Here is a 14,806-nt window from a genome sequence, read left to right on the forward strand (position 1 = left end):
TCTTTCATCAGAAAAGCAACCAGATTTTATCCTGACTTTGCAAAAGGAGCACATCATTGGCGTGCACTCGCTTTTCCGACCATACCTGCCCCTTCAAATCCAAATGCAATTACAAAATGGCACCGTACGATCTTGCAAGAACACGCTCGCCCGCACCTCTCGGTCCGCTTGCTTCCCCGCTTCGTTTCAAAAGTGGCCGGAGATTTTGAATGACTGATCTGAGACGCTTTAAAGGCGTATGTTTTGCTGAAATGAGTGCTCAAATGCTTCCTGAAATCTGGCCCCTGTATGGTGCCCCAAATTGCATGTATTAAAGACAGAGGCATACAAAATAAGCTAGTGACATCCAAAAAATTTGGCCTTGTCCGCTAGGCACTGGAGAAAGCAAATAGGCTAACTGCTTCAGGGCTTATTCTGTACTGTCCACCCAAGAAATTGGTGATGCCCCTAGCCCCCGACACACACAGCACGTGGGTGCACACGCTTACTTTGCTATCCGCCAGTCACTAGAGGTGTTACTAAATAGCCTTCCTTCCCTCTTAAAAAAGACAATTAAAACCCCCCTATAATGCGAATACTTTATTATCAATGAGTGACCGGTATTAGCTTTTTGTCTGGGTATTAATAATAGTTTTAAAAAAATACATCAAAAATAGGGTTCTCTCCCATTTTTGCTGTATCATTTTTCTTTAAAAAAAAAAAAAAAAATTCTGTATTGAAAGAATTATATAAGCCAAAGTGCATTTTCCTTTTTTTGTCCACATACACATTGCACCATACATAAATAATTACATTGTAAAAATGACTCCATAATTACAAGTATAATATATATTTTCATATAATATATAAAACTTTATATTAAATCTAGGTAGATGATATTTGGGATAGTCTGTGTTTTTCTTTCTCTCTTTTTTTTTTTTTTTTCCTTTTTGTCAGAGGCCAATGGTTATCGGTTATTGCTGAGTAGTATCTCCAGCCAGCAAGGACATGACGTGATAAACTGTCTCGAGTAACATGGCCCCCAGCCTTTTGCAAAGCTGATCCGAACGCTGTTTGGGTCATAGGGCCCATCTGCATAATCCAGGTCCGTGGCGTGTTGTAAGAGGCAAGACTTCTCGTAGTCGAACACCTTTATCGAATAGCCAGGCATCACTTTGCGCACTATTAAAGTCCGACAATGGGGAATGTCCAGTGTTGGGGAGTTGACGAAGATAGGGTGCTCGCTGCGATTGTAGGCCCACACGCCATCTGGCTCTTTGCTAAGTAAAATCCCGTAGCCGATTTTACTTCGAGTCCTTCTAACAGTCTCGCTCCTGTTTTCCAGGTTTAGCTGTCCGAGGCAGAAGCCATTTCCTTGAGGTAGGTCATAAAATATACTGACGGACTGTTCATACACTGTGTAGAGGCGTCCAACACGAGTCCGGTGTTCCCAGTAGGCGACATTACACCAGTGACTCCGCTTCATGGCGTCGGGTGACATACTGGCATCTGAGGAGGAAAAACAGAGAAACGATCAGGGGCTTTGGGAGAAGCAGGAGTTTTTAAAGTCCTATTTCTGCCCAGCAAATGCACCCACCCAGAACTGGACCAGACAAGGACATGCCGTTTCAAGCAATGCCAGGAAGGAAGCCCCAAGCCCAGGCTGCAGACTTCCCTTCGAGCAATCCCTTCTGAGCCTGTATCAGGGCCGTGCAAACTGTCCGGCAGCTGGCAATTTTAGCAGCTTGTCCAGCGATGGAGGGTCCTGGTACCGTTTGCATAGTTGCTTAACATTTATATTGTTGTTGTGTCTACAGCCAGCACCAGCCAGGACCTCCTTGGCGCAAGCATTGTAAGTGGCCATTTCTGCCCCCAAAAGGCCTACCGTTCTCAATACAAAATATTCCAGGTGGATAACAGCAGTGGAGCCTGCCGGGCTGGGCGGCACAGAGTAACGCACCGAACTGAACGGTATGTGCTGAGTCTCCACTGGTCAGCGAGTGACCGACTGTGACTCGGGGAGCCAGATCCCGAAACATCGACTCAAGTCATTCATGTACACGCACTGAAGAAATCCAATTTAAAAGTCCCTTAATTTGATGGGAGGAATCTGTTCCTAGCAGACTAAGGTTGCCCTTGTCTCTAATACGCGGGTAATGCTCAGAGGAACCACAAGTCTCGGGATGCAGCGCTCGGCCCTGGGTCTAGCAGCCTAGGATGCAATGCCTCCACGGCTTGAATTTCCACAAGTGATCCCAGATCCTACAGCCCACTTGGCCTCGCTGCTCCAGTACACAGGACACACCTGATCGCTCGCCGCGTCTGATCCTCCTGATCACAGCAAACAGATCCATTGGATGGACTTAGATTTCACTAGAGGGACACAGGATGGGACATACACCAATATATCCGTTATCTATCGGGTCAGCACTGATAAAAGGCAAATTTATCAGCCTTTTTTGGCTGTTGTAGTCAATAATGTTCTCTGATAATTATGCCTTCTGGCTGGGGCCCCCTGATTAATAATTGGCTATCAGTATTGGCCAAGGCAATCTTTATCAGTGCACCCCTAGAAGGATAATTATGCCATTTAGTTCAGTCCACCGGCAATTGTTAACATACGGACCCCCAAAATCATCCCTTCGCTCCCTTACCCATAACTACAGCAACGGTATCAGAAACACCGTGAGCGCTCTATAACACACCGCAGGTACGAGCACGGGGGACGGTTGCAGCAGTGACAGGAAGCAGCTAGTTAAGATTTGCTCAGAGGGTCCTAGGAGAAGGATGATATCGCTGTATTATTTGTTGGCCAACTGGGCTATTTATTACCCATGTACTGAGTGAAGGCTCCTGGCGTCAGAGGAGAGGAAATATTTTCAGAATAAAAGTGAGCAAGCTCCCATCGTGTCTGAAACGCTAGTATCCGTTATTTGGTGATCTACAAGAGCATCATTTTGATGTCCTCAACACACTTTAAAATAGAAGTTGCTTCAACCAATTGAAGTGGATGGACATAAACCACTCTAGCTTAGCGTTCAAAGGCAAATAAATGCATGCTGCATGGCGCCATGAATATGTGGCGTGGATATGGCCACGGGATGGTTTAGATAAAGGACGGGAATGAACGACATAATCTAGCACGTTTCCCTCACCCGATAATCATTTAAGACCGCCTCTAGTACGATTCTAGAAAAATGAGGTAGCCTCTCATGTCAAGGGAACAGCGTTTTCCACAAACTACACATCTGCATACATAGCCCCGAATTACTGATCTTCCTGCCCATCGGGAAGGTCTTTTCTCTTCGTGAGCCACGCTCCGGCGGTACCGCCGGAGGCTCCTTTCCAGAGCATGGCCATCAGCGCTGCAAGCGGTGCAGGAATTCACAACTCGGACATGTGAATCAGCCTCTTTCCAAATACACAAGCCTAATGCTAACAGGCTGTTTTCCTGCTCCGGGATTTTCAAGGATGGCCTTAAAATAAGCAGCGGTACCTTCATCCTTCTCTTTAAATTGGCAACATTGCCATTACTTTAGCTTAGCTCTTCCAACTCCCAAGGATGCACAGCCCTCCCTCGTGCTCCCCCCACGCGGTGCGCCCAGGGGGAAGGGAGTGCAGACATCCGTCCGAAAACCGAGCTCGGCGCGCTTTCCTCCGGAGATAGAAACCCCGTCTACAGAAGCTTTAACGCCGGGGGGGGGGAAGATTTTTCAGTTCCGGATCTGGTTAGCGCGAAACAATTTATTTTGCTGGCAAACCTGTGTTCAGCTCCGGCGAGTGCCATGCTTAAATAAATAAGCAAACAAAAAATTAACGGGAACAACTGCTTTATTTGTTACCGCGAGTGGGGACTGGTTTTTTCATCTCCAATTTAAATTGGCCTCTCCCCACTTCTGCATAAAATAAGCCTAACAGTCTTGCTCTGGGCAAGGGTCCCAGAGCTACAAGCCCGGCAAGGAGCTTTGCTTTGAGCCAGCCTTGTTCTGTGCCCGGCATTAAGCTCCCTGACAATATATCACAAGACCATGGCCTGTTGACCTCTCTGCCTTCATGCCATCAAGTCTGATTAACTCGCACACAGGGTGATGCCATTATTTTGCTTCAGAGACTCTACTGACGCACCGGATTTAAAGCACAGGCCCACAGCCCCTTTCTTTTCATTCTCAAATTACACTGGAGTGGAATGGGCTTTCCTTCCCATCAGCAGCCTTTGAATTAAGCTGCTTTGTTAGCGTTTAACTCGAGTTGTAACTATACAACTTCGGGGAGGGGGGGAGAAGGTAGGTAATTGGGCTCTTCCACCTCCAAACACACAGAGGCAGCCTGGAAAAGCAATGCGGCTGGCAGCGCCGATGGCCGCGAGGAAAGGGGATGTCTATTGTTTGACGCCGGCCCCTTTATGCGGATTCCTCGAGCCCTCCACTGAGTGCTAGCGCAGCTCTCCCCTGCCCCCACCCATCTGGTTATACCATCTCCCAGACCCAGCGCCATCACGAATCCGCGTGCACGGCTGCCTCGTATCAGCACCCGGGTCCCAACCCAGAATCGCGAGGACTTTGCAGAGCTGGGGATCAGCAGGAGAGGACGGGCTCCTGTTGCTTAAGGCAGTGGTTCCCAACCACCGGGCCGTGGCCCGGGACCAGGCGGCGAAGGGTTGGCTGCCGGGTCATGGCACGAGCCCTCCGCTCGGACCCGTCTGTCCGCCCAGGCGAGCGGCCTCCGCTGCCAGCAGGCGTGTGCGGGGTTAAAGCTGGGCAGCAGGGCAGCCCGGGAGGGAGGGAGGGAGGCGGCTCCATGCTCCCCATCCCGCTCCCATGCTGGTCCACAGTATAAAAAGGTTGGGAATCGCTGGCTTAAGGCAATGCTGACAAAGGAGCCAGAGCACTGGGACCGCAGAAATGCCAGGTGAAATCAAGTTTCACCCACAGATGCTTCCTCCACGGTTGGTGGGACCTGTTCGCAGATACCCTGCCCAAGTGGAATATGAATAATTGTGATAGTGAAGAGGACCCCGCCAAAAACGAAGAGTTTAAAGCACCTCCAGGAGTCGGCTTTTAACTGCCTGGGACCAGGACTGTAGTCGGTAGCAGCTATATGGAAATTTGCTGGCCTCCCCTGGGGAACTGGACTGTTAAAATGTGGGATGGAAGGATTTGGGGTTGAATATACTAATATAGTACACTGGGATGTGTTTCAGGTAAGAGCCTTCGTCATGGGATCACAGATACTGAAGACACATACGACTGGAGACACTGAAGATCCTCTACAACCGTGTCCCAGGACTAGCCCCAAAGCACAATTTCTTTCCTACTTTAAGCACCCTTCGCAATGAGGACACCCCATGGTCTTTAGACGGCTACTTCGCAATCTAGTAGGAACTTATCCATCACGCTCAGCGGTAATTTCTCCCCCAGAGATATCCCTTGAACCTCTCCAAATGTTTGCTCTTTATTCAGCGTGCCACCCCGTGAATCATTCCTACGGCCTGGTCTATCTGCAGTGTCTGCATAACTTTTTTGGAATAAGGGTGCGATTCTTTACTGAAATAACTGGACAGGGTTATGTAAGGTGTCCGATATATCGCACAGATGTGTTCCCTTTCCCTTGTGTATAAATGAGAGGGGTAGTAGACTTAAAAAAATGCCAGAACAGCGAAATCCTCACAACCTCTATGCCTGGACAAGCCCTCCGACAACCTATAAAGATGAAGCTCTTTTTGTCTTTCCCAACTCTGGTGGTTTACGAGATGCGTTTTAATTTGACGAGTAGGCTTTTGTGGACCTGCAATTAAGCAGCGCCCCTGTGTTCCCGGCTATGCGCCACATTAAAGCAAAACTATAAAGGCTCCCTCAAAGACAGCTGCTGGGTATGTCACACACGTTCAAAGACGAACTCTGCATCAAGTATGCACTAAGTTCACCAAGGTTGCTTTCCTACATTGAGAGAACAGAAAACAGCAGCGTGTCTCAATTCACCCCTGCCCTGTGGCCAAACACCAAAAACCAGGAGACAGATTAAAATGATGTAAGATGCTTAATGCTGGCGCGTACTGATGTAAAGGCCGTCGTTATATCCTGACTCAGCATTCGGTATTCTGAAACCAGGAAAACACGAGCTTAAAAGGCCTACAGAAAAGCTGGCTGACCTACATACCCTGTTCACATGTACGATGCTTCGTGTCTCCCATAGACCTTTTCCAGTGACACTCAGAGGCCGCGTCCATGAGCGTGGACGTTTGGTTCCCCGGGGACAAGTAGCATCGGGACACCTTGCGGCAGCTACTGCTTGCCCCCGGGGAATGCCTGAGCCCTTGGGTGCGCGGCAGGTTACCCCAGGTGGGGCAGGGGAGGCTGGGGCCAGCACCCAGCAGCCTTACCCGGGGTCCTGGGGCCCTCCTGGGGCTGCAGCAGCAGCGATCCTGCCACTCGGAGCCTGGCCGGTAGCCAAAGCGTGGCTCCGGCTGTCTGGTTTTGCGCAGCACGTGCCGTGTCCAGTGCACTGCTCTTTATTTTTTAGCAGGGATTTTTTTTTATCTGTAGATATCCAGGGGTCAAAAACCGCCCCCCTACGCTGCTCCCTTGCAGGGCGGAAAACAGCTGAACGTGCAGTGCGTGGCCTTGCAGACGTGTCCGCGGCACCACATCCCGCACGGCTGCGCTCATCTGGACATGGCCACAAACTCTAAACCGGGTGGAAAAACTCCCCACGGAAAGTTGTGTCAATACAAAATATTCAGTTTGTTCCAAACGGGATGCTTGAGTCGAGCTTAAAAACAATTGCACCAGCTTTCCAACTTTTAGGGCTAGCCGTAATAGTTAGCTTCTGCACTCGGGATCCCAAACGCTGCGCTCTTCCACAGTTCGGGCTTGGGGAATGCTCTTTGGACCAACTACCTGAAGTAATCAGGCACCGACATATGCAGGCAAGCAAGTAAATGCCTTTAAATAAATAAATCCAATCCTTGCTGGGCCTATGTCCCTGTCATCTGTAAAATGGGTATGAAAATGGGAGGTTCATATTCAAGGGTGATGTACAGCATGCATCAGGGCCTTACGGCAAAGCTCTGGATTGCCGACTCCTGTTCTTGAGATATGTGAGCGCTTTGGTCATCAGTTTATTTATTCTCTCCTTCCCCGTTAGGCAGGGAAATGCTCTTCATTTTTCACAGGTGGGGAAGGAGAGATGAAGCGATCTGCCCAAAAAACACAGGGGAAGCCTGTGGCCGGGCAGAGTTCCCGGATAGGATACCATAAAGGGTCGATGCAGAAGAACTGAGTTTGGAGAGCAGCCCCACACAAAGCAAACCAAACCTGCAAGTCCTGAACTCGTGGACCCTCTTTTATGTCTGTTCCCCCGCATTTCAGTCTTTGAAGCTGACTGCAGACAGGACTCTAGCAGTGACACAACTGGAATTCAGGCCACTTTAAAACAAGCCCATCCCCTGCCATTAAACAGTGAGTAAGAACCACTACTGGGAATGACCAGAACTACAGTCAAAATGGAAACGACGATCATTTAACTACCATTTAAACCAGCATTTTCCGTATTTAAAACAGGAGTCGGCATCAAAAGACAAGTGGCTGCATTGTGGGATAACTCGAGAGAGGCTGACGGGATCTTCCAAAGAGCATCAGGCATGCCGCTACCCCAAACCTGCCGAAATTCACTGGAAGTTAGGCCCCTATTTGCTTCGGACATCTTCGAAACGCTGCTTTGTATCTGCACGCAGCGGCAGCTGGACTGTGAAGCAGCGCTGGTTGTTACAGAGCATTCGGTCCTTAGGCTGAAGTCATACAAGTGGTTTTCTTGCCCACACCTCTGAAACCAGCTCTGTTTTAAAGCGGCCTGCCCCTCCTGTGCATGCACACATCCAGAGAGAGGAGAGGTGTCTCCAGCTCCCCATCAGCCGCGAGGTTCAAGCACACCGCATGGCTGCTCTCTAGCTCGCCAACGCCATCGGGAGCCTTTCCTCCCCTTTAGACCCAGGCTGCAGATCCTCTCGAGGAGCCAGCAAGGAGAGGCTGCGTCAGGCTGAATACGGTTAATTGTCAAACCTTGGGGCGGAAGTCAAGGTTCCTGTTCAACTAAGAAAATTATTCTAAGGAAGTAACATCCAGCGCAATCACATGATTTATCCCCGTGGCTCGACACAGCGCCCGGACCAACATCAACAAAAGCACCCGTACAACCTGTTTGCTTTGGGCTCAAAAGCAACAAATGAATCCCAAGTCCTGCAAATTTCCTTTCCATCTTCCTAGAGGGCTGGACTCGGCTCGCTGAGTCACTTCATCATAAAGAGCTTGTCCAGCCCCTCCGGTCCATTAACAACACACTGAATTCGTAAACACTGAAGGTTTTTTTCTTTTTACCCTTTGACCAAAAAGCCTTTATCTCCTTTACCATCTGCAAAGAAACCTACAGCCCCTGGATCGTGGGGGAGTTCAAACGAACAACCCGGCCTGCTCTGAAAGGGTAATGACTTCATCGGCAATTGTGCGATGAACATGTTGTATCCAAGCACATCATTAAATGGTGTCAACCATCCCGAAATATGTCACGATGACTTGCAAGGCACTAGTTATGGGGATGTGCAATTTTAAAAGTGCGAGTAAGGGAAGACGACTCAGACTTAACTTTGCCTTGTAAAAAGCATCGGCTTAGATCCAAATATGACATACAAAGTCCTTTAACCTCCCAGATCTCTAGTCAGAACCAAGAACAGAAACTTCAAGACTTTGGGAACCCTTCAGCAAAAATGTCAGTACTTGCACTATTACTACCTGGTTTGCAAAACCCCTTTAAAACAGGCAGTGGTCTGAATGCAAATCTGACCTGATTACAGCCCTAACGAACCAGACATTTCCAGATCTAGGTCTGTCCTCAATGAGATCCGTGCAAACGGCCGTGCTCAAGGAGGTTGGCAAGGGGGTAACTAATTGGACCCGATATTACTGTTTTTCTCAGTGCACCGATATCCTGTTAGAACAGAGTTGGTCGAAGTCTGCCTGGTCATTTTGTTCTTTAGAAAAAAACCATTAAAATTTCAAATGGCTAAAACTTTACAAAAAGAACAAATGAGTAAGCAGGAAGAAGAGAAAGCAGGTCCCGTGCATCTGCGCTTCGTTCGCAATGAAATCTTCCGTGGCACGGGGTATCAACAAACAGATCGTTTCCTCTGCAAGAAGCATCCAAAATTTTGCCTGATTTTTAGATTATCCTTCTCCCTGGGTAGCATGCGTCTGTGGCGTCCTCATACCTTACATCCAGCCCCCAAATGGTAAATTGTGTTGTTGTCTCGCATTAGTCTCAGTCATGCCAACAGCTACAGTAGAGCCTGTCGCTTTTCATCTCCCGGGGCAGAGCCTGGTAACAATTAGGGAGTTCTGCATCTGTTTAACCTCATCACCTCTGCAAGCCCCATTTGCCCATTAGATAAGTAGTTTTTGTTGTTGTACTTTTTAGAAATTACCACTTAACCCTAAATTTCCCTTACAAACAAAAGCTCCAGAACTGGATTTTGCATTAGAAGTACAATTAATTAGGAGAACAGCCAGAAAGCCATGTTTTAATAAGTGTTTTCCATGCCTTATGGCAAACGACCGTGCTCATTGGCTAACGAAACTGAAAAAGGAGGAACACGCCGCATACTCCGCGTGGATCTGGAGCGCTAATGGCAGGCAGCTGTGCATACTTTCCAGGAACGTGCAACGGGCTGCCTGGGATTCCCTTTTTTCCGGCTGCAGCAGTGAAAACTCGGGGAGCTCTTCCAACAGGAAGCTCCTAATCAATCATTCCCTCGAGCCCGATGATACCATGAGATCAGGCGCCTTTATTAAAATGACTTCTGTGCAATTTAAAACTTGAGAGTCAATTCACACGTGCATTCGCTCAGCTGCGTGCAACCATCCCCTTCCCCTCCCATCAGTACTTTAACCCCAAACAACTGGGCAACACACTTCATTTCTTCTTTCCTTGCTCCAGTTCAAGACAACCCAAAGCGGGGTAGGGCAGGCATGGGGAAAGGATGCGACAGACCTGGGGCAGAGCCGGGAAGGACGGTTTGGGCGCTGCATCCCAACAGGGACAAGCTTCCCTTGCAATCACGCTCATCCTTGGGGGTAGGGCGGCAGCTAAGTGTGGCTTGAAAAACAAAACCCCATAAAACCCGCCCGCGGCCCACAGGCAAATCAAGCGCTGTGAAAGGAGAGCGGCGCAAAGGTTCAAATGAAACGCCGCGGCCCCTGGAAAGCTGTGCCAGGTCCCCGCTCTTGCACGCTCTGCAGAGCCTTGCTCCAGCCTCCCTTCTTTGCAGTCTCCCCTGCGACCCAAAGTGGCCGCCCGGGCCGAGGTGGATTGGCTTTCATTCTTTTATCTCCCAGCGCATTCAAACAAATCCCGAGGAGATCAACTCATCTTGCAACCCTGACATAAAGCAAGCACTTCAGCCAGCCTCTAAGACAAGGGGGCCTGCGCTGCGTCTTATCCGCTGCCAAGTATTAGTTTCGCCTCCAGCCATTAGGCACTACCACTGGCCTGGCGGCAGGGATGGCCCACGGGACGCTGCGCCCCGGCCTTTTCAACCAATGCCCCCTTTTCATCCTCTCCCCTCCCCTGCCCGCGGCGTGCGGGCGGCCGGATCCCACGTCTCGTTTTGGGCACAGATCCGCTGCTATAACGTCCTTCGGGAGGAAGACAAAGCCGCACGCCTTCCCTGGCCGGCCTCAATGGTACAGGCCACATTTTTAACAACTATCCTTGTCGGCAGCTACAACTTATAACAGCCACATTTAGGCTGGCGTCAGAGCTATCTCCCCCATCAAAGCCGGCTTTATCGATCGGACGTATGCACAGAAACTCTGGCGCTTGTTTACTTGCGGGCTCGTTCCTCCCCGTCGCCGTTTCCTCCGGTGCTGCCCCGCCTGGCAGCAGGCGCGTCCAAAAGGAAATTCAAACAGGTTAAAGATTAAAAACAGAACAACAAGATAGGAAGCAAAACGGAGAATCGGACCCGGTTAAGGGAAAAGTTAGGTTCAAACCCCCAGGCCGATGGAGCGGAAGAAATGCGAGGACGCCTCTTGCAAGCCCTGCGCAGGGAGCCGAGCGCTGCCTCGGCTCTCTCCCTCCCGCTGCGGGGTCCCGAGGCAGGGAAAACACAGCGTGAGGTTTCTATTTGTGATGTGACAGCACTTTACTGCGAGCAAAGCTCAAAGGACTTCATGAACCAACTAATGCAATTCCCTACTGACTGCTCTACCATTACGCTGAGGAGCACGGCAGATCCTCCACCGAGAGATGCAAAGGTTTTCTAGACGATGCAGACAAATCCCAGGATATAAAGTGCAGGAGGAAGAAAAAAAACTGTATCTGGCTCACACCTTCATTTCTGAATTTGAGCTCCACAGACAGTGCTTCACTAGAAACATATAACTGAGGGCCCATCTTCACCCACAAAGCATTTAAGCACATGCTCAGGAATCAAGGTGCAAAGTTTTCCCTGCAAGGAAAACCCCCAGTCCCACCTGGCATGCCAGCAAAGGGTATGAAGTGGGCTTCACAAGGAGTCCGGGGGTCTTTGCAGATGCCCTTGCAGAATGGCACAGGCTGTGCTAAATTGGGAGACTGAAGCCAAAGGTTCGTGTGGCAAATAGGTGGGCTTGCATCTTGCTTTAGACACAGTCTGAACATGCCCTTAACTCTATGGAGTCCCCATCGAAGACTCTTGCCGAAAGAGATGTGTTACACGGCGAAAAATAGCTACAAACCTGGTACCCAAAATACTGGTTGGGATTTGGACCAGGGTGTGGAAAGGCAGCAAAGATGGCAATACTCCTGCTTAGAAGAATTTTAATCGATAAAATGCTTTGAAGCTTGTTACCATTAATGGATGGCCACGTCAAAAGCAGTCACAAACCACAAGATGCCCTTAAAAGACTCTAGCATAACCTCATTTTGCAGACGGCCCCCCACAAACCTGTCCTCTGGAATAATACTAATTAGGGGTTACCCAAAGGGAAGGCGAGCTAACAAATTTACTTGGTCTCCCAAGTCCTTTGAGCAGACGGGGATCTGAATGGTCATCTTGGCCTAGGAAGAACTGGTGTGGAGGCTTCACAAGCCTCCATGACCTTCAGTAAGACTTTTTGCTCCTAAGATGCACCTCTGCTGTGGCTTGCATTTCATTTCCTTTCCTCCAGTCCTCAAAGACATTAATTCCTCTTGCAGGATATTCTGATCCTCCTCTGCATGGCCAATGCCTCCCAGCTTTGTGTCATCAGCAAATCTCATTAGCTCACTCCTGCTTTCTGAATCAAGGTCATTAATAGAAGTATTTTAAATGAGCTCGGTCCCAAGACTAATGTACGAGGAATTTTACTCTTCTGAAAGTCCCAGCAGGATCTCAAATGAAGACATTTCTGGGCAGCACAGCACTTCTGTACTTGTGTCCGAGTCTCCTCTCTCGCTCAAAGGGGAGGACTGAGGAGGATTTTTATTTTACTCTTGTTCCACGATTACAGAAATAAAAAATAAGCTACAAGCAACTTCCTCAGCAAGGCCCAGCTAGAAAGGACAGCAAACAGAAGTGTGCGTTTCCCCCAGATCCTCTGACGGTTCATTTGGGGAGCTGTCGGCTGAAATAAGCCCTGATGAATGGCTTCGGAAACAAGTTCCAGGGGAATGAAGAGGTTAAAACTTTCCATAGCAGAATTGGAATTTTTATGGCCCTACAAAAAAAAAAAATAATAATTGTCAATCTGCCCCAGCAGTGCTCACCATCATTTTCCTTAAGCTAATATACTTAAAATACCTCCGCCTTACAAGTTTCAGCTGGAATGTATTGCTAAAAAAAATGAAAGAAACAAAAAACCCTAATCCCCCACGACATCACATCACGCTCCAAAATAAAGCAGCCTGTGTAGGTTTTCTGGCTGTAGGAGTCAAACTGTCAGGATGCATATAGCCTACAACCTGGTAATCTGAAATGCCCTCAGTTTCCATAGTTGCGTTACGCACAATTATATCTGCTTTGCGGGGGTGCCGAGATCCCGATGTACGACGGCATTTTGCCGTTAAAAACGTCGCTGCTCAACTCGCTTGTGTACAGCGGCCCGGCATCAGAGAGAGACCTTCAGAGCAGCGTGGAAGTCCCAGCTCCTGGCTCCTTTTCCCCCGCCCTTGCTTCAGGACCGCTGGTTTGCCGAGCGAGCCACGCATCCGAGGGAAGGCAGATGCACATGGAAATGTCCATTCTCCCCTTCGGAGCCAGACATCCCGCAATCCTCTTTCTCGGCGCAGAGGACCGCTGATCTGAAAACCAGAAAGCTCTCACCAATGCATGCAATTTTTGTCCCTGGATTCTCTTCAACGTGTCACCAACATGGCACTTGTGATGTCACAAGATGGCTTTGGGTTCCACGTTGTCCACGAAACGGAAAATCACGTCCAGGACAGAAAAAGTATACAGCTCCGTTGGAAGAATCCACCTGCCTGTTCCTACGGAGAGAGCAACAGGCCGTGTCCCGGTCACGAACTTCCCGTGAACGACACTCTGCCAAGCGGATGGGACGGGGTGGGAAGCAGCAAAGGAGTCGTGACCACGTAACCACTGCCACTGTCCCGGGGCCCGGAGCCCAGCACTGCCGCGGGGAAACCAGAACGGGTGTGGAGGGAATTCAGCTCCGTGCAGGTTCCCCCAGGCCCTTGGCCTGCACTACCCCTTAAATACGGGAAGGATGTCCAGACAACGCCAAGAGGGGAATTTGGAAGTGCCTTTCCTGTTTGTGAAGGGGAAGATTTCATTGCAAAATGCAACAGGCACAAGGACAGCCCTCCAGCATTTGCATATCACCAGGAGCAGGGCCTCTGCAGACTGTTATCTCAACCCGAGAAAGCTCCCGGCGACTGCAGACGGACGTTTGCTCAGATCAATATAACCAGCCGGTCGCGGTTATCAATAGCCAGGTAGAGTTAACTATACAGCAGATGAACGCTAACCAGTACACCAGATGCTGCATTAGCACATAGCTTATCATCCAAGCACTGAATACCCAGGTTAGCCCTGCAGCGTTGCGTGGGCTCCTCATGTCAGTGCTTCCTCCATTAAATGTTTCTCGGCCGCTTTCCCACCCGACTTCTATCACGTGCCCCGAGCTCTTACAACCTTAAGAGCACTTCTGAAGAAGGGCAGGAGTTTCCTCATTTGCTCAATACCATAGCCAGAGAAACTAGACTTCTTGGCTCCAAAGCGTGTACTTAAGGCAACGTCCCCGGCCCTTTAGCAAACACGGAGAACTGCTGTCGGGAAGGCTGAAGCCTGCAGGGCCCAGGAAAGGGGTGCTGGCTGCAGCCCTGGGTGTGTCGGCGGGACGAGGAAAGCAGGAGCAGGGGAAGGTCTCCCAAGTTCCCCCAATTCAGCAGCAAGGAGGGAGCCAGGGCGGCCCATTCATTCCTGCTAATCCCGGTGTCATCCGAGGGCAGCCTGGCTGCGGGCTTGACCAAGGGGGAGGTAAACAGCTGGGGATCAGATTTCCAAAGGGGCTAAAGGAGCGAGACACTGGTTTCCCACTGATTTCCATGGGAACCGGGCGTCTAATTCTTCTAAGGCTCAGAAAATCCCGGATGAATAACTCCGGTTTTACACAAGCCTCTGAAAACTATTGCAAAGTAAAAGCTTTCAGTCGTCGCCCACCGAGGCTTTATTGGAACGGCCGGTTTTGCAGGCACGTCTCCTGCTTGATTATTATTAATCCCTCAGGCCAGCCAGTCACCTTATTTATGAAACCGAACTCCAATCCTACCGCCCCTAGTCACGCCGAGCTCGCTCAGC

At 49.7% G+C, this 14,806-nt stretch overlaps 1 protein-coding gene across 1 annotated transcript in view; it reads right to left on the reverse strand.

Moving 5' to 3' along the window:
- Positions 1–564: 564 nt before the first annotated feature.
- The window catches only part of SMAD6 (SMAD family member 6), a 65,561-nt gene continuing 51,319 nt past the window's right edge, over positions 565–14,806 (reverse strand). The window contains exon 4 of the mRNA XM_019477394.2: positions 565–1,488. Coding sequence (XP_019332939.2) covers positions 947–1,488 — 542 coding nt within the window. The 3' untranslated portion in view covers positions 565–946. The remainder of the gene's footprint in view (positions 1,489–14,806) is intronic.

This window comes from Alligator mississippiensis, chromosome 11 (assembly GCF_030867095.1).
Source record: "Alligator mississippiensis isolate rAllMis1 chromosome 11, rAllMis1, whole genome shotgun sequence".
NCBI classification, from domain to species: Eukaryota; Metazoa; Chordata; order Crocodylia; family Alligatoridae; genus Alligator; species Alligator mississippiensis.